The sequence below is a fragment of the Macaca mulatta genome, chromosome 2, assembly GCF_049350105.2.
Source record: "Macaca mulatta isolate MMU2019108-1 chromosome 2, T2T-MMU8v2.0, whole genome shotgun sequence".
NCBI lineage: Eukaryota > Metazoa > Chordata > Mammalia > Primates > Cercopithecidae > Macaca > Macaca mulatta.
In genome coordinates, this window is record NC_133407.1 from 162,604,035 (window position 1) to 162,630,322 (window position 26,288).

Below are 26,288 nucleotides of genomic sequence, written 5' to 3' on the forward strand. Positions count from 1 at the left end.
TTTATATGCTATTATTTCACTTCTGAGCTGAGAGTAAGTTGCAGATATTGTGTTTTGTTTCATCTCAAAGTAAGTCAGAGAAGCAACAGAAGACTCTCTTTGAAAAAAAAGCTTTCAAAATCCTCAATTTAATCCTACTCAACGTATTAATATTGAGTAATGAGCTTTCAACCCAATATCATTACACTAAAAGGAAGTTAGACACTATGATAAAAATCAGCAGAAACAATAAACAGCTTTATACTTCCAATAACTATGGACATTAGAATAATTAGACCCAGAATATAGAAGACATGTGTATGTAATGATTAAAGAAATAAAGGATATTAATCCAAAGACCAAAAGATTATTAGATTTGTAAATTATGAATATGTAAAATTCTAATCTGCAAAATTAACTTTAGAAATAACTAATTATAGAAATTAAGAAAATTTGGGGGGCGGAGCAAGATGGCCGAATAGGAACAGCTCCAGTCTCCAACTCCCAGCGCGAGCGACACAGAAGACCGGTGATTTCTGCATTTTCAACTGAGGTACTGGGTTCATCTCACTGGGGAGTGCCGGACGATCGGTGCTGGTCAGCTGCTGCAGCCCCACCAGCGAGAGCTGAAGCAGGGCGAGGCATTGCCTCACCTGGGAAGCGCAAGGGGGAAGGGAATCCCTTTTCCTAGCCAGGGGAACTGAGACACACAACACCTGGAAAATCGGGTAACTCCCACCACAATACTGCGCTTTAAGCAAACAGGCACACCAGCAGATCATATCCCACACCTGGCCGGGAGGGTCCCACACCCACGGAGCCTCCCTCATTGCTAGCACAGCAGTCTGTGATCTACCGGCAAGGCAGCAGCGAGGCTGGGGGAGGGGCGCCCGCCATTGCTGAGGCTTAAGTAGGTAAACAAAGCTGCTGGGAAGCTCGAACTGGGTGGAGCTCACAGCAGCTCAAGGAAACCTGCCTGTCTCTGTAGACTCCACCTCTGGGGACAGGGCAATAACAAACACAGCCAAAACCTCTGCAGACGCAAAAGACTCTGTCTGACAGCTTTGAAGAGAGCAGTGGGTCTCCCAACACGGAGGTTGAGATCTGAGAAGGGACAGACTCCCTGCTCAAGTGGGTCCCTGACCCCTGAGTAGCCTAACTGGGAGACATCCCCCACTAGGGGCAGTCTGACACCCCACACCTCACAGGGTGGAGTACACCCCTGAGAGGAAGCTTCCAAAGCAAGAATCAGACAGGTACACTCGCTGTTCAGAAATATTCTATCTTCTGCAGCCTCTGCTGCTGATACCCAGGCAAACAGAGTCTGGAGTGGACCTCAAGCAATCTCCAACAGACCTACAGCTGAGGGTCCTGACTGTTAGAAGGAAAACTATCAAACAGGAAGGACACCTACACCAAAACCCCATCAGTACATCACCATCATCAAAGACAAGAGGCAGATAAAACCACAAAGATGGGGAAAAAGCAGGGCAGAAAAGCTGGAAATTCCAAAAATAAGAGCGCATCTCCCCCGGCAAAGGAGCGCAGCTCATCGCCAGCAATGGACCAAAGCTGGACGGAGAATGACTTTGACGAGATGAGAGAAGAAGGCTTCAGTCCATCAAATTTCTCAGAGCTAAAGGAGGAATTACGTACCCAGTGCAAAGAAACTAAAAATCTTGAAAAAAAAGTGGAAGAATTGATGGCTAGAGTAATTAATGCAGAGAAGGTCCTAAACGAAATGAAAGAGATGAAAACCATGACACGAGAAATACGTGACAAATGCACAAGCTTCAGTAACCGACTCGATCAACTGGAAGAAAGAGTATCTGCGATTGAGGATCAAATGAATGAAATGAAGCGAGAAGAGAAACCAAAAGAAAAAAGAAGAAAAAGAAATGAACAAAGCCTGCAAGAAGTATGGGATTATGAAAAAGACCAAATCTACGTCTGATTGGGGTGCCTGAAAGTGACAGGGAAAATGAAACCAAGTTGGAAAACACTCTGCAGGATATCATCCAGGAGAACTTCCCCAACCTAGTAGGGCAGGCCAACATTCAAATCCAGGAAATACAGAGAACGCCACAAAGATACTCCTCGAGAAGAGCAACTCCAAGACACATAACTGCCAGATTCACCAAAGTTGAAATGAAGGAAAAAATCTTAAGGGCAGCCAGAGAGAAAGGTCGGGTTACCCACAAAGGGAAGCCCATCAGACTAACAGCAGATCTCTTGGCAGAAACTCTCCAAGCCAGAAGAGAGTGGGGGCCAATATTCAACGTTCTTAAAGAAAAGAATTTTAAACCCAGAATTTCATATCCAGCCAAACTAAGTTTCATAAGTGAAGGAGAAATAAAATCCTTTACAGATAAGCAAATGCTTAGAGATTTTGTCACCACCAGGCCTGCCTTACAAGAGACCCTGAAGGAAGCACTAAACATGGAAAGGAACAACCGGTACCAGCCATTGCAAAAACATGCCAAAATGTAAAGACCATCGAGGCTAGGAAGAAACTGCATCAACTAACGAGCAAAATAACCAGTTAATATCATAATGGCAGGATCAAGTTCACACATAACAATCTTAACCTTAAATGTAAATGGACTAAATGCTCCAATTAAAAGACACAGACTGGCAAACTGGATAAAGAGTCAAGACCCATCAGTCTGCTGTATTCAGGAGACCCATCTCACACGCAGAGACATACATAGGCTCAAAATAAAGGGATGGAGGAAGATTTACCAAGCAAATGGAGAACAAAAAAAAGCGGGGGTTGCAATACTAGTCTCTGATAAAACAGACTTTAAACCATCAAAGATCAAAAGAGACAAAGAAGGCCATTACCTAATGGTAAAGGGATCAATTCAACAGGAAGAGCTAACTATCCTAAATATATATGCACCCAATACAGGAGCACCCAGATTCATAAAGCAAGTCCTTAGAGACTTACAAAGAGACTTAGACTCCCATACAATAATAATGGGAGACTTCAACACTCCACTGTCAACATTAGACAGATCAACGAGACAGAAAGTTAACAAGGATATCCAGGAATTGAACTCATCTCTGCAGCAAGCAGACCTAATAGACATCTATAGAACTCTCCACCCCAAATCAACAGAATATACATTCTTCTCAGCACCACATCGTACTTACTCCAAAATGGACCACGTAATTGGAAGTAAAGCACTCCTCAGCAAATGTACAAGAACAGAAATTATAACAAACTGTCTCTCAGACCACAGTGCAATCAAACTAGAACTCAGGACTAAGAAACTCAATCAAAACCGCTCAACGACATGGAAACTGAACAACCTGCTCCTGAATGACTACTGGGTACATAACGAAAATGAAGGCAGAAATAAAGATGTTCTTTGAAACCAATGAGAACAAAGATACAACATACCAGAATCTCTGGGACACATTTAAAGCAGTGTGTAGAGGGAAATTTATAGCACTAAATGCCCACAAGAGAAAGCAGGAAAGATCTAAAATTGACACTCTAATATCGCAATTAAAAGAACTAGAGAAGCAAGAGCAAACACATTAGAAAGCTAGCAGAAGGCAAGAAATAACTAAGATCAGAGCAGAACTGAAGGAGATAGAGACACAAAAAACTCTCCAAAAAATCAATGAATCCAGGAGTTGGTTTTTTGAAAAGATCACCAAAATTGACAGACCACTAGAAAGACTAATAAAGAAGAAAAGAGAGAAGAATCAAATCGACGCAATTAAAAATGATACAGGGGATATCACCACTGACCCCACAGAAATACAAACTACCATCAGAGAATACCATAAACACCTCTATGCAAATAAACTGGAAAATCTAGAAGAAATGGATAATTTCCTGGACACTTACACTCTTCCAAGACTAAACCAGGAAGAGGTTGAATCCCTGAATAGACCAATAGCAGGCTCTGAAATTGAGGCAATAATTAATAGCCTACCAACCAAAAAAAGTCCAGGACCAGATGGATTCACAGCTGAATTCTACCCGAGGTACAAGGAGGAGTTGGTACCATTCCTTCTGAAACTATTCCAATCAATAGAAAAAGAGGGAATCCTCCCTAACTCATTTTATGAGGCCAACATCATACTGATACCAAAGCCTGGCAGAGACACAACAAAAAAAGAGAATTTTAGACCAATATCCCTGATGAACATCGATGCAAAAATCCTCAATAAAATACTGGCAAACCGGATTCAGCAACACGTCAAAAAGCTTATCCACCATGATCAAGTGGGCTTCATCCCTGGGATGCAAGGCTGGTTCAACATTCGCAAATCAATAAACATAATCCCGCATATAAACAGAACCAAAGACAAGAACCACATGATTATCTCAATAGATGCAGAAAAGGCTTTTGACAAAATTCAACAGCCCTTCATGCTAAAAACGCTCAATAAATTCGGTATTGATGGAACGTACCTCAAAATAATAACAGCTATTTATGACAAACCCACAGCCAATATCATACTGAATGGGCAAAAACTGGAAAAATTCCCTTTGAAAACTGGCACAAGACAGGGATGCCCTCTCTCACCACTCCTATTCAACATAGTGTTGGAAGTTCTGGCTAGGGCAATCAGGCAAGAGAAAGAAATCAAGGGTATTCAGTTAGGAAAAGAAGAAGTCAAACTGTCCCTGTTTGCAGATGACATGATTGTATATTTAGAAAACCCCATTGTCTCAGCCCAAAATCTCCTTAAGCTGATAAGCAACTTCAGCAAAGTCTCAGGATACAAAATTAATGTGCAAAAATCACAAGCATTCTTATACACCAGTAACAGACAAACAGAGAGCCAAATCAGGAATGAACTTCCATTCACAATTGCTTCAAAGAGAATCAAATACCTAGGAATCCAACTTACAAGGGATGTAAAGGACCTCTTCAAGGAGAACTACAAACCACTGCTCAGTGAAATAAAAGAGGACACAAACAAATGGAAGAACATACCATGCTCATGGATAGGAAGAATCAATATCGTGAAAATGGCCATACTGCCCAAGGTAATTTAGAGATTCAATGCCATCCCCATCAAGCTACCAATGAGTTTCTTCACAGAATTGGAAAAAACTGCTTTAAAGTTCATATGGAACCAAAAAAGAGCCCGCATCTCCAAGACAATCCTAAGTCAAAAGAACAAAGCTGGAGGCATCACCCTACCTGACTTCAAACTATACTACAAGGCTACAGTAACCAAAACAGCATGGTACTGGTACCAAAACAGAGATATAGACCAATGGAACAGAACAGAGTCCTCAGAAATAATACCACACATCTACAGCCATCTGATCTTTGATAAACCTGAGAGAAACAAGAAATGGGGAAAGGATTCCCTATTTAATAAATGGTGCTGGGAAAATTGGCTAGCCATAAGTAGAAAGCTGAAACTGGATCCTTTCCTTACTCCTTATACGAAAATTCATTCAAGATGGATTAGAGACTTAAATGTTAGACCGAATACCATAAAAATCCTAGAGGAAAACCTAGGTAGTACCATTCAGGACATAGGCATGGGCAAAGACTTCATGTCTAAAACACCAAAAGCAACGGCAGCAAAAGCCAAAATTGACAAATGGGATCTCATTAAACTAAAGAGCTTCTGCACAGCAAAAGAAACTACCATCAGAGTGAACAGGCAACCTACAGAATGGGAGAAAATTTTTGCAATCTACTCATCTGACAAAGGGCTAATATCCAGAACCTACAAAGAACTCAAACAAATTTACAAGAAAAAAACAAACAACCCCATCAAAAAGTGGGCAAAGGATATGAACAGACATTTCTCACAAGAAGACATTCATACAGCCAACAGACACATGAAAAAATGCTCATCATCACTGGCCATCAGAGAAATGCAAATCAAAACCACAATGAGATACCATCTCACACCAGTTAGAATGGCGATCATTAAAAAGTCAGGAAACAACAGGTGCTGGAGAGGATGTGGAGAAATAGGAACACTTTTACACTGTTGGTGGGATTGTAAACTAGTTCAACCATTATGGAAAACAGTATGGCGATTCCTCAAGGATCTAGAACTAGATGTACCATAAGACCCAGCCATCCCATTACTGGGTATATACCCAAAGGATTATCAATTATGCTGCTATAAAGATACATGCACACGTATGTTTATTGCAGCACTATTCACAATAGCAAAGACTTGGAATCAACCCAAATGTCCATCAGTGACAGATTGGATTAAGAAAATGTGGCACATATACACCATGGAATACTATGCAGCCATCAAAAAGGATGAGTTTGCGTCCTTTGTAGGGACATGGATGCAGCTGGAAACCATCATTCTTAGCAAACTATCACAAGAACAGAAAACCAAACACCGCATGTTCTCACTCATAGGTGGGAACTGAACAATAAGATCACTTGGACTCAGGAAGGGGAACATCACACACAGGGGCCTATCATGGGGAGGGGGGAGGGGGGAGGGATTGCATTGGGAGTTATACCTGATGTAAATGATGAGTTGATGGGTGCAGCACACCAATATGGCACAAGTATACATATATAACAAACCTGCACGTTATGCACATGTACCCTACAACTTAAAGTATAATAATAATAAATAAATTTAAAAAATAAAATAAAATAAAATAAAATAAAATAAAAAAAGAAATTAAGAAAATTTATTTCACAAAAAGCAGAATATACATAGTTGAAGAGAAAATTAGTGAAAGAAGTTATATCTGAAAAAAATTACTCAGAATGCAGTACAGAAAAGCAAGGAGACAGAAAAAAACATTATATTGAAATATATGAAAGCCAGGAATGGTGGCTCATGCCTGTAATCCCAGCACTTTGGGAGACTGATGTTGGAGGATTGTTTGAGCCCAAGAATTTGAGACCAGCCCAGGCAACATGTGAAAATCTGTGTCTACAAAAAATACAAAAATTAGCTGGGTGTGGTGGCACACACCTGTAGTCCCAGCTACTCAGGAGGCTGAGGTGGGAGGATCACTTCACTTCAGCCCAAGAGGCAGAGGTTGCAGTGAGCTGGGATCACACCACTTTACTCTAGCCTGGGTGACATTGCCAGACCCTATCTCCAAAAAATAAAAAAGAAAAGCTTAATATGTCTAAAATACATTTGAGAAGAGGATAGAACGGAACAGGGGCAATATTTAAAGAATACATAACAGTAACTTTTCATGACAAATAAAAAATATAAATCTATAGATCAAAAAACCCCAATGTATTCCAAAATGAGACAAGCCAAGTATAAAGGGGTCCCTGGAGAATCTCCAACCGGCCTGCACACTGGGAGGAATGCCCACTGGGATGGAGCCTCAGGAAGTTCACACCATTTGCAGTTGGGAGGTGCCTGACCTCTTCTGTTTGGGGGTAGTAACCTGGGATTCAATCTGTGAGACAGGAAGTCTATTAGCAGGACTCTCACTTTGCTGAGAGTCCTTGCTTCCCTTTTTTTCCTTTTCACCCAATAAATCCTGCTCTTCTCACCCTTCAAAGTGTCTGCGAGCCTAATATTTCATGGTCGTGTGATAAGAACCAGTTTTTCCTACAACAAAAGCAGGATAAGGAATGAGATGTCCAAACTAGACACACTTTAATGAAATCATAAAACATCAAAGTATGGATAAAATTGTAATAGAAGTCACAGAAAGGATGTCACCACAAAAGAATGAAAATTATATGACTGAATACTTCCAACAATAAAATGGTAGCCTGGCAAACGTTGTATAATATCATCATAGTGCTGAGGGAAAATAGTTCCCAACGCAGAATTATATATATGCAGATAAAACATCTTTCAATACTGTGGGTGAAATGGAGGCATTTAGAGATTAGCAAAAGATGAAAAAACATTCATATACAAACTAAAGGAACTTCCAAACTTTTAAGGCGTACACTTTTTTTTTTTAAAACTTACCTGGAGCTGAAACACTTGGTTTTTAAAAATAAATTTGATCGTATATATTTAAGGTATACAACATGATGTTATGGAATGTACATAGATGATAAACATGTTACTGTAGTAAGGCAAATTAACATATCCATCATCTCACATATTTAACCCTTTTTTTGGTGGCAAAAGCAGCTAAAATTCTTAGCAGAACTCTCAAATACAATTATATTAACTTTAGTCCTTATGCTGTGGATTAGATTTCAACTTATTTATCTATATATCTGCTACTTTGTATCCTCTGACCTACATCTCCCTGTTTTCTCCCTCAAGCCCTCCTGCCCCTGGTAACCACTGTTTTATTCTCTATCTCAGTATATTTGACTTTTTTAAACAAATTTCACATGTGAGACAATGCAATACTTTTCCTTCTGTGTCCAGCTTATTTCACTCAGCATAATGTCCTCCAGGCTCAGCTACCTTGTGGCAAATGACAGGATGTCTTTCTTTTTTAAGGCTGCATAATGTTACATTGTATTTAAATAGCTTGGTATCTTTATCCATGCATCAGTCAACAGACATTTAGGTTGTTTCCATATCTTGGCTGTTGTGAATATTGTCATGAACATGGGAGTGCAGATAACTTTATAAGGTAGCGATTTCATTTCCTTTGGGTACATACCCATAAGAGAGACTGCTGGGTTTTTATCTTAGTTCTATTTTTAATTTCTTTAGGAATCTCCATACTCTACAAGTTTTCCATAATGACTGTACAATCTACATTCCCACCAATAGTTTCCAAAGATTCCCTTTTCTCTATATACCTGCCAACATTTGTTATCTCTTGACTTTTTGATAACAGTCATCCTAATAGGTGTGAGATGATTTCTCATAGTGGTTTTGATTGGCATTTCCTTGATGATAAATGATGCCGGGCACCTTTTTACATATGTGTTGGCCATTTTCATGTGTTCTTTGGATAAATGTATATTCAGGTCTTTCACTCATTTTTTAATGGAGTTATAGAGAGATAGAAAAAGATTAGTGATTACCTAGGGCTGAAGGAGTGGGGATGGAAATGAACTGCTAGTGGGTATGGGGTTTTTCGGGGGAGTGATGAAAATGTTCTAAATTTATTAAATGATTAAAATAATTGTGTTGATTGCACAACTATGAATATATTAAAAAATCATTGAAGCTTATACTTTAAATTGCTGTTGTGAACTATATCTCAATAAACCTGTTTTTTAAAGAATGAAGTTGAAGCTCTCCAAAGTATAGCAGATAATTTAGAACAAAATCTGTTGTCACTTACTTATCTCTCAGAGTTTCTAGTTTAACATTCTCTTTTGGAGTCTTTAGATTCCTTATTTTCATGCTTACCATCTCAATGACATTTAAAATTAAAAAAAAAAAAACCTGATATATTCACCATTTTATTTATTTCAGTAAGAATCATTCAGGGCACCAAACCTTCCAAACTGCCTGTAATTAACCATTACTCCTTGTTTAAATAATTTTCCTATTGTGTTTATCTTAGCTACATATTTGCTCATCTAATTTTAAAAACCCTGTGATTATTTTTCTTTTTTTATTAGTTATTAAACTTTAAGTTCTGGGATGCATGTGCAGAAAGTGCAAGTTTGTTACATAGGTATACATGTGTCATGGTGGTTTGCTGCATCCATCAACCTATCATCTAGGTTTTAAGTCCCACATACATTAGGTATTTGTCCTAATGCTCTCCCTCTTCTTGCTCCCATCCCCCGACAGACCCTAGTGTGTGATGTTTCCCTCCCTGTGTCCATGTGTTCTCATTGTTCAACTCCCACTTATGAGTAAGAACATGCAGTGTTTGGTTTTCTGTTCCTGTGTTAATTTGCTGAGAATGATGGTTTCCAGCTTCATCCATGTCCCTGCAAAGAACATGAACTCATTCTTTTTTTATGGCTGCAAAGTGTTCCATGGTGTATATGTGCCACATTTTCTTACTGCAGTCTATCATTGATGGGCATTTGGGTTGTTTCCAAGACTTTGCTATTGTGAATAGTGCTGCAATAAACATACGTGTGCATGTGTCTTTATAGTAGAATGATTTATAATCCTTTGGGTATATACCTAGTAATGGGATTGCTGGGTCAAATGGTATTTCTGGTTCTAGATCCTTGAGGAATTGCCACACTGTCTTCCACAATGGTTGAACTAATTTACACTCCCACAAACAGTGTAAAAGCATTCCTATTTCTCCACATCCTCTCCAGCATCTGTTGCTTCCTGACTTTTAATGATTGCCATTCTAACTGGCGTGAGATGGTTTCTCATTGTGGTTTTGATTTGCATTTCTCTAATGACCAGTGATGATAAGCCTTTTTTCATACGTTTGTTGGCCACATAAATATCTTCTTTTGAGAAGTCTCTGTTCATATACTTTGCCCACTTTTTGATGGGGTTTTTTGATTTTTTCTTGTAAATTTGTTTCAGTTCCTTGTAGATTCTGGATATTAGCCTTTTGTCAGATGGATAGATTGCAAACATTTTCTCCCATTCTGTAGGTTGCCTATTCACTCTGATGATAGTTTCTTTTGCTGTGCAGAAGCTCTTTAGTTTAATTAGATCCCATTTGTCAATTTTGGCTTTTGTTGCCATTGCTTTTGTTGTTTTAGTCATGAAGTCTTTGCCTATGCCTATGTCCTAAATGGTAGTGCCTAGGTTTTCTTCTAGGGTTTTTATGGTTTTAGGTCTTACGTTTAAGTCTTTAATCCACCTTGAGTTGATTTTTATATAAGGTATAAGGAAGGGGTCCTGTTCAGTTTTCTACATATCGCTAGCCAGTTTTTCTAGCACCATTTATTAAATAGGGAATCCTTTCCCCGTTGCTCGTTTTTGTCAGGGAAAACCCTGTAATTATTTTTCTTGGGGACAAACTGAATTTACAAAGTAATATGTGGCAAATCAACGTCTTCATAATGTTGAATTTACTATGCATACATATGGTATGTTTTAAATTTATTCAAGTTTTCTGTTGTATGTTCTGTATAGAAATAATACTTCACATGTATGTTAAGGCTTATTCCCATGTATTCTTGTGGGTGCTGTGATCTAAAATGGTTCTATTCATCCATTATATTTTGTTTGTTTTGTGTACAGAATTCTACTGTTGCATGTAATAGTTTTCCTAATTCATTTTTGTTTTGTGTTGTCTAATTGCATTATGAAAAAGTAACTAAAATTTTGAATACTCTTTCTAAATTTTTAAATATTATATTTCATTTTCAAGTCTAATAATATTGGCTGGCATTTCCAGGAAAATATTAAATAAAAGTGGTAATTGTGGACACCCCGTCCTGCTTCTGAGCAAAATTTTCGCTATTAAGTATTTGATAGGATTTGGTTTAATATCATATATGTAGATATGTGTTGTATATGTATGTGTGTATGTATGCATGTGTAACTGGTAGCACTGCAACTGAAAAATACACATTTGAAACCATAAATACATATTTGAAACCACTGAACAGGAAAAATCGATGTCTGCAGTAACAGCAGCAATCAGCTATAAGAACAATGTCATCAACAGTGCTAATCTTGAGTAAAACAGCTGATGACCCAGCAAATTATGTATCATATATATATATACACACACATATAATATATATGAGAAACTTGGTAGAACCCTTAACAGAATGAACTTGAAGAAACCAAGCCTAGACATAAAGTAGTCAAATTGCTGAAAATAAAAGATACCCCGCAAAATTTTGAAAGCAATTGGAGAAAAGTGACACATTATATAAAGAGGAAGCAAAATTCAAGCTACTACAGATTCCTCATTCAGAAATTATGGAAGGCAGAAGATCATATAGAGTGTTCATCACCTTAAAACCAAAACACGCATGCTCACACAAACTCTCAGTTCAGGAATCTAAATCCAAAAAAAAAAGCCTCCAAAAAAGAAAAAAAAAAAGGCAAAACAAAACAAAAATGAACTTCCAGATAAAGGAAGCTACGTGAATTCATTTCCACTAGGCCTAAAACGAGTTGATGGGTGCTGACGAGTTGATGGGTGCAGCACACCAACATGGCACAAGTATACATATGTAACAAACCTGCACGTTATGCACATGTACCCTAGAACTTAAAATATAATAATAATAATAATAAAATAAAAAAATTTTAAGAAAAGAAAAATTAAATAATGTTCTTGTATCTTCAGGAACAAATGCAAATTACAAATAGCAAAGAAAATTCAAAAGACTATTTTTCCTCTTAATTAAAAAAAAGACATGTGACTATTTAAACCAAAAATTATAACAATATATTTGGATGTGCTATATGATAACTGTAGCATAAAGGACAGTAGGGGAAGAGAAATAGATCTATATGGTTACAAGACTTGCACATTTTATATGAAGTGTCACAATGTTCGCTCTAATAGGCTTTGAATAATTAAGGAAGTATATTGTAATCCCTGGAGCAACCAATAAAAAATATGTGAAAATAAAATGCTTAGATTAATATTTAAATTAAAATGAAATTATAATAGAAATGAAATTATAATATTTAAATTAAAATTTCAATTAAATTAAATTGAAATAACCCCCAAGAAGGCAAAAAGAGAAAAGAGGGAAAAATATGACAGGACCCACCAAACAGATAATGAAGTGGTAGGCTAAAATTCAATCTCATCAGTAATTACATTTAATATTAATAGACTGAACTCTGTGACTAGATAAAAGCACAAGACTCAACTATGGTTATTCCCAGTATCTACTGATTCCAGGACTCCCCCTCCTATACCCAAATCCACAGATGCTTAAGTCTGTTATATAACATGGCATAATATTTGCATATAACCTACATACATCCTCCTGTATACTTTAAATCATATCTAGATTACTTATACGCAATACAGTGTGACACTACACAAGTAGTTTTAACACTGTATTGTTTCTTTTTATTTCTTTTATTTTAAATTTTTGTATTTTTAATTGTTTCTTCTCAGAATACTTTTGATCTTTGGTTTTGTTGAATCTATGGGTGAAGAATCTGTGTATACAAAAGGTGGGCTATGCTCTTTATAGGATATGTAATGGATGCCTAATAATAGATCCTCAAAATACATAAAGCAAAAATGGGCAGAATTAAACTGAGAAGCATGCACTTCTATAATCATATTAGGAAATTTAATACCACTGTCTCAGCAATTGATAGCACTAGACAAGTATCAGTTCAATTACAGGGAATCTGAAAAACACCATCAACTACCTTAACCTATTTGTTTTTTAAAGTAAAACAGAAATGAACAGAATTACTAAGGAAAATTCATTATAAGAGAAATGTTAACTCGCTTCTCTAAGAATTGAAATATCAAAACAAAAAATTAGCAAAGATTTAAACCATACAAAATGAAAAACACCATTTCAAGTTTGACCTTTATGTAACAATTAGAAAATGTACATTCTTCCCAAGTACACTTAGAATGCTATGGTAATTGGCTCTGCACTGATTATAAAGCAAATCTCAGTAAATTTTGTAGAACTAGTTATGTCATATTCTCTGGCTACAATTTCAAAATCCATCATAAAAAAACATGCTAAGAAATTAAGGCTGGGTGTGGTTGCTCACACCTGTAATTCTAGCACTTTGTGAGGTCAAAGAGGGAGGATCACTTGAGGCCTCCAAAAGCTTAGGATCAGCCTGGGCAACATAGCAAGACCCATCTTTTATTAATAATAATAACACAAATAATAAATATGAAAATGTTTAGAAATTAGAAAGCACATGTCTAAATAACTAATGGGGGTCAAAGGAGAATTATAATAGGAATTATAGAAAATATCTCTAAATATTAATGAAAATTATATATGATTAATATTACATTTAAAAACTTGTAGGATATATCTAAAATGGTACTTAGAGAAAAGTTTTATTTTAGAACAATGGCTAAAACAAAAGGAAAAAAAATAAACCCAAAGAATGTGAACAGATATGACAATAAATGCCTCTATTATCAAAATCACTGGTGCTTATGTTATTGTGAGGCAACAGGAACATAATCTGATTTACATATTATAAAAGACATCAAGGCTGATGTGTTGAACAACCTGTAAATAGAACTTTATTTCAACAGAAAACCAGAATAATAGAAAACAATCAAAACTGATGAAATAAATATGGATATGGTAAAAAAATAAAAGTATCAAATGTCCAGTCTAGCCAAAAGAACTAATAGAAACTGATATTTGAGAAGAACATAAGGAAGTAAGTAGAAAATTTATAACTAACTCATATTACACTTTTACAAATAAAAGGCATGAGAATTGGGGGTTAACTCGGGGTGTGTGGAGAGAACCTATTGCCTCTCATATAAATAAATAGTTAATCCTGATTGGTATGTATAGCTAATATCTATCCAAGGTTTCTGTAATGGCAATCTCTAAATAAAGCATCTCTAAGTAAGCATTGAAATGTAAAGTAATCTCTAAGTAAACCAGCTAAAGGCTAAAACATTTACATCCTGGAAGAATGTTGCAATAATTTAATCATTTACTGATGGAGCAAGTGATCATGGTACAAAAAAATAGCAGAGACACATCATGAAATAATTCTAAGAATGCTTGTGATCTATGGGTCACCCATTACAGAAAACATACCACTATTTTCCAAATGTGACATGATAACAAATGCTCAGAAACTGTAAAATAGAATATTTTTGATCAACTGTTAGGTTCTGACATATCTATTATTACAAATAATCAACGGTATGAGGTAAACATAGAACTCAGATAATCACCAATATTATCAAATAATTTAGTCATCTGAATTATACATATTTATATATTTGAATTTTTTATTCTTCCCTGGTAGGTATACAGTTCCAATATAAATTCTTGATTAAGATTAAAATCCTCACTTAGGATTAAAATGCTCTTTTCAATGTGGAACCCAAAAAGAAAAGTAAAAACTAAAATTAAAACCACAGTATTCATAACTTAGTGGAATCAAATGGCAGAAATGGAAACAAGTAGAGAATCTAGAAAGCAATAGACTATAAAGCAGTATAGGAATTAAGTCTGAAAGTCAGATCTAAATAGTGCAATTCTCTCACTGGCTCCTCAACCCTTAAAAGCAACAAAATTTCCTGTATTATCTCCTCTGCCTCAGATATATCAACCATCCATTATCCGACTTTTGGCTGGGACACTATATAAGTACAGCTTACAAAGCAGGGATGTGGGTTGGCAGGAAGAAGGGAAGTATGGAAAGTTTGGGGTACAATGTAGGGATCTGTAGGTGGCATAAAAGGGGTATTTAGAACCAGAAGCTATGTCCTATTACCTTTTTCTACCAAACACATGAATACCATCTATCTTACTTCAAGTCAAGGCACTGAGTAGTCAGTGTTTATTTCTTTTGAAAGCATACATCTTACCATGTGGAATTGTGGTCTGGAAAGGGCGACTTGGGCTTTTCAGGTTCCATAAAGTCAAACTACCATCTGAATGGCTGCACATGAACTGTTTGCCCTCATGATGCCAATCAATTGAATGAATAGCCTAATAAAATAACAATTAAAAACAAGTAGAGGGGGAAAAAGTAGATAAGTTATATCATTCTATATTCCAAAGAAAGACTATTCTGATATAAAATTATTATACTAATAACACTTTAAAAACATATTTTTTCTGACCCATATCAGAATGTAATTTCTGATAAGATGAAGTCCTATTTCCTCCTAACATAGCCAACTAAAAAAATAATTTAAGAGCTACCATCCGAAGGCTTTCTATGTGCCAAACCCCATGGCAAGCATTTTATACACATTATCTCATTTAATCCTATAAAAAAGGGTATTGATTTTTCAATTTACACATGTTGAAACAGGTCTTGAGAGACTGAGATACCTGCTGAAGTCACAAAACTCAAAACCAAGGTCTAACTATGAAAAACTGTCAATCATTGCACTGTATTGCCCTCTTGCATATACTATTTAAATCAATTTAAAGCAAGAAAGGTCTAAATTTTCTTTTATATTTTCAGATTAACTCTGCAGTTTTGAGTCACATAAGATTCAAAAGTAATTACAGCCATCCCTCGGTAACCATTGGGGATTAGTTAGAGAACTCCCACACTCCCTCAGATTCTAAAATCCACAGATGCACAAGTCCCTGATATAAAACAGCATACTATTTGCATACAACCTATGAATATCCTTGCATATACTTTAAATCATCCCTAGTTTACTAATAGAATGTAAATGATATGTAAGTAGTTATACTATACTGTCTTTTTATTTGTATTATTATAAATTATTATATTGTTTTAAAATTGTTTTTGTTTTTAAAATATTTTCCATTATAGTTAGTTGAATCCAAGAATAAGGAATTTATGGATACAGAGGGCTGACTGTATTCCTTTTTCCCAAGGTATTCTATTCCCAATGCTAGCATAGCGACCAGCATAAAGTAAGTACTCAATAAATATCTTCTGACTGAATTTGTAATTAATGTCACACACATTTCCACACCTTTGGTATTCTTTCTAAATTAATAAAGTATATGCAGAACTTGGGTAAAGTACTAAGTACTATGAGAAAAATTATAGTAGATATAAAGGCAGAAAAGAAGCATACAACATCTTTTCCTTAAAGACACTTATAAAATAGCAAGAGAGAGAAGATTAATATAAGTGAATACTAATCATATTTATTGTTTGAAACATCACATATAGACACATACAACTAAAAGTTCCAAACTAAGTTATACGTACATAACTGATAAAAGTTCTAAGCAATCAGTATTATTAGAGTTGCAGATAACTGATGGCTAAAGTAATTATTAAACATATCATCAAGAAAATAAGATTGATTAAATGGAAAAAGCAACATGAAACCCTGGACTTGTGTTTTCTCTCACTCTGTGGCCTTCATCACTAAGCAGAGATTTCTTTTTTGCTAGAGTCCAGCAGAGGAAGTTAGAGGGAAAAATACTTCTTTCTCTTCTCCTCTGCTTACTTCTTCTCCCTTCTGTAGGTGGTGCAAGGGAAAGTCACATCTTATTGCCTCCCCTACATGTTAACTTTGATGAGCCTCATTTAACTTAAAGTTGTCTCAAACTGTTTTGCCATCAAAGGTGGAGGCAGAAAAGGCACTCTCAGCCCTAAACCTTCTTATTTCACTGAATTTCTGTCTACTGGAAAGGACAGATATAAAAATAATAGTTACAATAAAGCCAAAGTAAGTCAGTACTATTAAAGAAGAATATTTATTGTTTAGAAAAACAAGCATGTAAAACCAACTTGTTATTAGAGATCAGGGTTTCATGTAGTGCATTACTGAGTAGCTAGCATTTGATCTAACTTAATGGATAAACATTCAATTTCTATTTATTAGATTGTACCCTACTCTTTTCTCAAAAAAAGGGAGGGGAGCTCAGAGGGCTTACTGAAAAAACAAAATTAATACAACTAATCTAAAAAGAATTTTAAGAGATAGAAAACAGAATTTTAAACATAAAATACTAGCTAGTTTTATCAACTCAGTGGCTGAGACTGAGTTTCTTTAAAACATGAAAGAAGGAAATCCAAAAAACTGGATAACAATATGGAGAAAAGGAAATACAGCAGTTCTTAAGAAATTAAAAAATTTTCTTCAGTCCAAACTCTGAGGGATTTCTTTGTGAAAGATTACTTAAGAATTATTGACGTAATGAAAGAAAAAATTTACAGTTAATGTGAAAGTAAAATTCGTATATTTGTTTCTGAAAATAATCTTGGATTTCCAAAACAAAACTCAATTCATCAATGGCTATTTATGCAGAGGCTAGTTAAATTGTCTAAATAGTATTACAGGGGCTAAAGACCTAACAGAATTTTGATATACAGAAGAGGAAAGAAGGCAGTTCATGATGAGAAGTTAGAAGGAACAAAGGCTCAGAGATAAGAAATAAATGTTATATATAGAAGATAGTGAGTAATATGTCTGAAATGTGGGGAATGTGTAGAAGGATGCTGTAAATTTAACTGAAGAGGAATGATAGCACTAGGACCTTAAATCTCATGTCAAGCAATACGGACTTTGTATTGTTGACAATTGAGAGCTATTCAAAGGTTCTGTTGTAGAGAATTCCATAATCTGTTTTAAAATGATAATCTTGTTAATGAAGGATATATTGAAGAGGTAAGATATCAAAGGAAAAGTGGTTGTGATTAGTTAAAATGCTCTTATAGTCATCCAGGCAAAAGATAACAACTTGAAATAGGACATTGGAAGTGGGAATGAGAAAAGAGGAAATAAAAGAGACAATATAAAGTCAGAATCAGAAAGACTGCAGAAACTGATTGCATATACTACATGTTGATGGAAGAGACAAATATTACTTTGAGGGGTCTAGGCTGAATTAACTAAACAAGACTTAAAAACCAGAAGAAAACATAGAAGGAGGTTTAGATATTTAAATACAAATTCAGTGCCAATGGGATATTTCGTTGGATTTATCTAATATATTGTTATATATTTAGATCTACAGTTCAGGAGGGAGGTAAAGGCTACAGATATATGGATGTTCTTTTTTTTTTTAGCATAAAGGTAATATTTGAAATGATAAAAGAGAATATAAACATTAGAAAGTATAAATTGGGGAGAGAAGAAATGAGGGTAAAGACATAGTATCCTGAAGAATATTAATAATGTAAAGGAGAGGTAAGGGAAAAATCAGTTATGGAGAAAGGAGGTATGATAAATGAAGTGGAAAGACACAGTCAAGTGAATAAATTATTTTAAGGAGGAGAAACTGAGGTAAAGCCACAGGTTTAGTGAGGAATGTAAAGGCTAAGAAGAGGTCACTGTGTATAGTAATGAAGAGCTCATTGGTGACTTATAAAAAACCATTTCAGGTAAGTATTAAGCATGTTTTCTAGATATGAGAGGTAAAGTGCTGAGGAGAGGCTGAAAAGTTTGGTAGTGAAATGAAGTATTTAACTATCTCTATTAAAACAATAGAGCATATAATGATGCATTACAGTAGATAAAGATGATAGATTTATATACATATATCAGATGTCAAAAACTTCTAGGTATAAATTACATATATTGTGGTACTGTACTAACTCACTTAGGCAGCTGCTAATCCTTATTTTAAAATTTCACTGCAATTTTACTCTCTTTTTAAGGCTCAAAACGTTTCTTCCACACTGTTTAAGGCCATAGGAAAGCTAGATGATTCAGCATTTTCCTCTGGGTTTCGTTTTGAACTGGTTATTCTAATTCCAACTGACTAAATATTCCCATGGTGTTCATATTCTTATTTAGCTGCTAATGTTGAGAGAGGGAGGAGAGGGAGCACTATCCATCCCCATCTTTATGATTTGTATAACAAAAGGAAAATCCTAGCTTAGCTCACTAGGACCTTCTTTTCTTATGATTCAAGATGCTCAAGAATTTGATTATAAAAAACATAACTGAATGATATTACTTATCAGATTATTTTTCACCAATCATGAAAAAATTACCCAGCTGCCATTTTATTTTCTTTCTAAACTTTTTTTACCACTATGAGAACCACTGATAATGAATTGTACAGTTTATGAAATAGGTGAAGGCTTATATCTTTAAGCACCAAAACTTAAACAATTAACTGCTATGAGGGGGATGGAAGAGAACATGTAAAGTATTCTACGGTGACTACAGGTTCATTTGGAGACATTTTTTATCCCTCCAATGATAAAATGAGGAAGTGTTCTAAAATTAACATGTGTGTGGTTTTCATTTTCCAATTATTTCATTGCTGCCTTAAATTATTTGGCACTTTTCCTATATAAGAGTAGGTTTTACTGGATGTAAATTTTTGACCTATATTTTCCTCCTATCTCTTCCTCCTCCCACCATTTTCAAATTGAATTAATAGCACAGATGATCACCTTTGTTTCCACAGGCACAAAAGGTAATTTCCCTTTTAATCTGTTGCTCCCAGTTTTACCATCTTCTTGTTAGCCTCTCCTGAATGGAAAAATAATGAATGGCCTGGAATTAATATCTGAACAACTGAAGTGTCAACTGGGAGATTATTCCTTGATGAATAGGAGTTTGTTGCTTCCCCTAAATGCAAGCTTACTCAAGTCTCAATTATGTACAATAAAACTTACTTCAAGATCTTGTCATTTAATAAGTGTCACTTATTAAGATCTGGTCACTTACTAAGTATTACTATTTACAAAATTTTTCTTTATTCTAAGAAGACAAGTATTAGAAGACAAGACCTTTCAAACTGACTTGAACCTTTTGCCTCTGAAAAGGAATTTTCTAAGGAAGGTGTGAATAGTGTCTTTAGAGACCTTAAGGACAATGAGGCACAACGTAGCATGGAGCCTAGAGAAAGGAAAAGCAGTTGAGACAAAGTTGGGGATATACTACAGGTGACAGGCACCCAAGTGTGTAAGAGTACAAGCCAGGACCTATTAACAAATGCAAAGTATATAAGATGCCACAAGAGGGCCCCAAAATAGGCAGTCGAGGCAGAATTTCCTCTTAAGAGAAAAACCAGAGATGGAACTTACACAAATACCAAAAGACAGTGTGAAGCATTGGGTCAGAATCAGGCAACTTCCCAAGGCTAAACATATTGGTAAAGTACAAAGCTTAAAAGCAGTAAACAGGCATAACATCACAATACTGTTTCAAACATTTCGGTGGAAATCACTTACCTCATCATAATAAACTCTCAGTTCTGCTCTTTTAGATTTCAAGTCCCAGAATACTACAGTACCATTTTCATAACCTATTAGCAGCTGGAAAACATTAGAACAATCATTTTCTTAATTCTAACATTAATTTTAACTTGCTTCAAATAAAGTTTAATGTTAATAAAGTAAAATCATACCACATAACACAACCTTATTTAGAATACCAATTTTTCTAGAACTTGAATATAGGTTTTCTACATTAAAAAAAAAAATGGCACACAGACTCTGCTTCAATATGAACACTTACCAATAACCTCCACCTAATTTCAAAGAGGAAGTGAGGAAGAATATAAATATATATGACATGATATAAAATAAGTATGAAAATTGGAAGAAAAGAAAAATGAGATAGAAAATGAAGATGAAATAAAACATGAAATGGGATAAGATTAAGTCCTATGCACTTGAGAAATGTGGCTTCAAATTTCTTCTATCAAATCCTATTTTCTCTTTGACTGAATTCAATATTTTAAACTGATGTTTTATGAACCCTCTGAAGATTATAAAGGTATTCTAGAGATTCACATCATTAAAAAGGTTAATATTTATTTTTAAATCAATAAATAAGATGATTAATAAAATATTATTTCTTTAAAACCGAAGAATTTGAGAACACATCATGATTATAATATGATCATCTTTAAGACTCAGTCATTAAGCTAAACAGTGCTAGCCATACTGATAACTTTTGCTGTTAAATGATTCTCAATTATTATTTGTATCCTTCCTATTTTTTTGTTACCAATGACAGTAAATTTACCTATCATTGGTTAGGGAAAAAAAATAAGAGGAAAGATAAAAATAGCCAATGTTAAAATAATGATATATTTCTGACAGATTTGCCTTAAGATGATTTTCTTGAAATACATTAATAGTATTCCTTTGATGAAAATTCTTATACACTGTATAAAGATGTATTAATAACTTCAAAAAAACATTGGTAAGGAAAGAAAATATAGTGGTGGTGATACCTCAGCCTGCAGAGCATCCTGAGACCTTATCACTTATCTCGACATCTTACAATGAGACACAAAAAATAACAAAAATAAACCAGCTAGTAGTTTTCGCAGTAAAAACACAAATGTTTTCAAATATCAGTTCATTAAAGCAATATACATTTATTTTTGAAGCTATAACAAAAATGCTTGGTTATTAAATCACACACAAAAAATGTTAAAATCAATTTGACAAAAAAATGGAGTTTTTTACATGTTAACTTGAAGTAAATGGCATATATGACTTGCAAAGTGAAAATGTCAAAACTAAATACATACTTGAGTAATATTTCTTAAAATAAAATAGATGTGACTGTACTAAGATATGTTTTAACTTCAAATTGATTTTTTTTTACATACAAGAGAACATGATGAACAATGAAACCAATTTCTTTTCTTTCTTCTTCTTCTTCTTCTTCTTTTTTTTTTTGAGACAGAGGACAGAGTCTTACTCTGTTGCCCAGGCTGGAGTGCAGTGGCATGATCTTTGCTCACTGCAACCTCCACCTCCTGGGTTCAAGAGATTCTGTGCCTCAGCCTCCTGAATAGCTGAGATTACAGGCATCTGCCACCACACCTGGCTAATTTTTGTATTTTTAGTAGAGATGGGGGTTTCACCATGTTGGCCAGGCTGGTTTTGAACTCCTGACCTCAGGTGATCTGCCCCTCTTGGCCACCCAAAGTGCTGGGAGTATAGGCATGAACCACCGTGCCCAGCCAGTAAAACCAATTTTATTGAGTGTATGAGACTCTTGGCAAGGAGATATTGGCAAGGAGATTCATTAGCCTAAAAAGTTTGGAAAATATAACTTAAGCAATAAAATGAATAATATAATCTTTCTAAATTTGAGCCCCAAGATTTAATAAAATAATATCCTAAAACACTATTACATTTTCTTAAAGTAAATATCTGAAAGATAAAAGTTGCTTTGCTTATAAAACATTGCTAGCAATAGCCCCAGTAAATCACAAAATATAACAGACTGAACCTCAAAAACACCATAAATTGTTGAGATAAGTATACAAGATTATGATTTAGAAAACATGATATTAGAATCAGTTAGAGAATTAGAAAAGAGAAAAGGAACCCCCCTGACATCCAGGAGACATTAGACAAGGCCACTCTGTGACCATGAGGAACCAAGACAAAAATAAGAGCACTCTGCAATAATATTTGACCACACCAAAACAGGAACAATGCCCAAACCACAAATTATATATACATATTTTTTAAAGAGAAAATGTATATCACAATAGAAGTAAGTACCATAAAGGCAAAGAAGTAGGATTACTTCTTCACCATGATATCATTAGAACCTACACTAGTGTCTGAAAAAAATAGGTATTTGGTGAATAACAAATTAATTGTTAAATACCAAAAAATCAAAATTGTAGATGTTATATTCTAACCACAGTAAAATAAAATTAGAAGTCATGACAAAAATATTTTGAAAACTAAAAAATGTATCTGTAGATAATTAATTAGCAAAGAAGAAATCATAATGAAATGTATAAAACAGAACTGAACAAAAATGCCTCGTAAGACACAGATATATCTTAAGAGGAAGTTTTATGGTTTTGTAAATATGTATGTAGAGAAGAAAAACTGAAAATGTTTTAATTACATAAGCATTTGACTTTGAAAAGTAAAGAAAAAAGTAAATCTCAGAAAGTAGAAGAAAAAATAATGAGCCACCTTATTCAAGAGCAAAGGATACCACCTTTTATTTATTCAAGTATACTTTTACATTATTAGGAAGTTTGAAAGTCTTCCACATACTGATTTTCTTGCTAATTTTATACCTAGTTATTTTAACTTTCTTACTGCTATTTTATGTAGGTTCTTCTCTTCATTACCTTTTCTAATAGGGTATCATTTCTATAACTAGATTTTAGTATACACCCTTCTAAATTCTTTTGTTTGTATTCATTTTAAGGTTGATTCTCTTTGCGGTTCCAGATATATTATCATATAATCTAAAATAGAGACTACCTTATTTTTTCCAATTTTTATGTCTCTAATTGTTTGTATTTGTCTAACTGCTTTGCTAAAAATCATCCTAGCGTATTAAAAATAGTGGAGAGGTTGAGCACCCTTGCCTTCTTCCTGACTTTAGTGGCTATGCCTCTAGTATTTCCCCATTAAATAAGATCCTGAATTCTGGGGAGGGAGGATGAGGGCATAGAAAGAGAGAGAGAGATTTAAAGAAGTATACATTGATTTATATGTTATAAATTCCTTTTATTAGGAATAGGTGTTTAATTTTAAGATAAATATTTTTGTTGAAATATATATAATGTACAGAGATTATAGATGTATATTTAATGAATTCTGATGAAGTAAACATACCCATGAAACTACAATCCACATTAAAAATACAATAGAAGGACAAGTAATACAAGAAAAAAAAACGCAAGCCATTCAGAAGCCTATTTCATACTCTTACCTAGTTAATATTCCCACTCTCCTCTCTAAAAATAACCACTATCCTGACTTCTACCACTGTAGGCTACTGTTACCTATTTTGAATTAGACAGGTAGAATTATGCAATACATATTGCTCTCTTTCTTGCTTCTATTTCTATTATATTTGTATTATTAATTAATTTCATTATTAAAATAGCATTTCATTGTTTGGCTATGGCACTACCACAAATTAATTTATTCATTTTACAGTTGATGTAATAATACTACCATGAACAACCTTGTACATATCTTTTGGTAAATACCTATATGCATTTCTGTTAAATGTATATTGATCCATAGGATATTAGTATGTTTAACTTTGATACTGCCAAGCAGTTTTCCAAAGTGGTTATACCAACCACTGCATGTTTTCATTTTCACTAAATGTCTATGAGTTCCAATTCCTTCTCATCTAATGATCAATATTGTGAATAGCTGTACAATGTTAAATTAAAGAGATACATCATAGCCATCTTTGTCTCATTTCTCATTTCAGGAGGAAAACTTATATTAATGCATCATTAAGGAAGATGTTTTCATAGCTTTGGGAAAATTAACAAAGTTCATATTAATGAAATTCCTTTCTTTTCCTAGTGTACCAAGATATTTTTATAATGAAGAGAAGGTAAATTTTATTAAATGCTTCTTATTATCTATTTTTATTACCATATATTTTTCTACTTATTTCTGTGAATTGCATTGACTGACTCTGAAAAGTTAAACTGTACTCCTAGGGGGAGCTTAACTTGATTGTGATTTTTTTGTGCCTTCTCTTTCATTCTTGATCAGATTTGCCAGAGATACATCAATTTTGTTAGTATTTTCAAAGAATTGCTTTTGCTAATGTACTAAATTTTTTGTTTTCTATTCTTTTAATTTCTGCTCTCATGTTTTGAATTAGGGTTCTCTGAAAAACTAGAACCAATAGATGTTTTTCTATGTATAGAGAAACATACTTATTATGAGGAATTGGCTCACGTGATTATGAAGGCTGACAAGTTCCAAGATCTGCAGGGTGAGTTGGCAAGCAGGAGATCCAGGAGAGCTGATGGTGTTCCAGTCTGAGTCTGAAGACCTGAGAACCAGGAGAACCAATGGTATAGTTCCAGTCTGAAGGTCAGCAGGCTCAAGAACCAGGAAGAACCGATGTTTCAGTTAGAGTCCAAAGGCAGAAAAAAGCTGATGTTTCAGTTCAAAAGCAGTCAGGCAGGAAGAATTCTCTCTTACTTCAAAGAGGGTTAGCCTTTTTGTTCTATTCAGGCCTTCAGCTGATTGATGAGACCCACCCGCATTAGGAATGGCAATCTGCTTTACTCAGTCTACAGATTTAAATATTCATCTCAACCAAAACATCCTCACCTAAACCTTTAGAATGATGTTTGACCAAATATTTGGTCACCTGAAGGTCCAGTCAAGTTGACACATAAAATTAACCATTATAACTTATTGTTATCTTTCTACTACTTTCTTTGAGTTTAATTCACTATTTATCTGACTTACTGGGTTGGATACTAAGATCATTGATTTTCAACTTATCTTCACTTTTTAATAAATGCAATATAAACTATAAATTTTACTGGAGGCACAGCTTTAGCTACACTCCACAAGATTTTGATATGTCATATTGTTATTCAATTTTGTTTAAAATATATTCTAATTTTTATACTGACTTATGACATAGAAGCTATTCAGAAGTGTAGTACTTAATGACTAAACAATTGGGGGATTTTTTGTTTTTTTCTTATTGATAATCTTGCTAGATTCTCTTGTGGTTAGAGAACGTATTGTTTATTATTTTAATCCTCTGAAATGTATTAGCATGTTTTTTGGTTCAGCAAGTATACAACTTTGGTAAATACTCTATGAGCGCTTGAAAATAATGTGTGGTCTGCCAGTACTATATACATAATGTATTGTATGTGTCAACTTGGTTAAGTTGTTAATCGTGTGGTTTTAGTTTTCTTTATCCTAATTATTTCTTTGCTTGTTTTCTCAGTGACTGGAAGAGGTTTGTTAAAATCTCCAACTGCAATTGCAGATTTGAGTATTTTTCATTTTAGTTCTGTCCAATTTTTAAAATATTTTTTAGTTCTATCAAATAATACATACACACACATCATGATTCCATGCAAAATGAAAACACAATTCAGATAAGCACATGTTTTAGTTAACATGGTACCATGCAAAGTAAGCACTACCTGTATACTATATATCTATGTCAT

General features: G+C 34.6%; 1 protein-coding gene across 2 annotated transcripts in view; it reads right to left on the reverse strand.

The window, feature by feature from the left end:
* The window catches only part of STXBP5L (syntaxin binding protein 5L), a 488,800-nt gene that overhangs the window by 249,123 nt on the left and 213,389 nt on the right, over positions 1 to 26,288 (reverse strand). For both annotated transcript variants that reach the window (XM_015129967.3, XM_015129965.3), the window contains exons 8-9: positions 20,566 to 20,649; positions 15,299 to 15,422 (exon numbers count right to left, since the gene is read on the reverse strand). In XM_015129967.3, the coding sequence (XP_014985453.2) occupies positions 15,299 to 15,422; positions 20,566 to 20,649 (208 nt within the window). The remainder of the gene's footprint in view (positions 1 to 15,298; positions 15,423 to 20,565; positions 20,650 to 26,288) is intronic.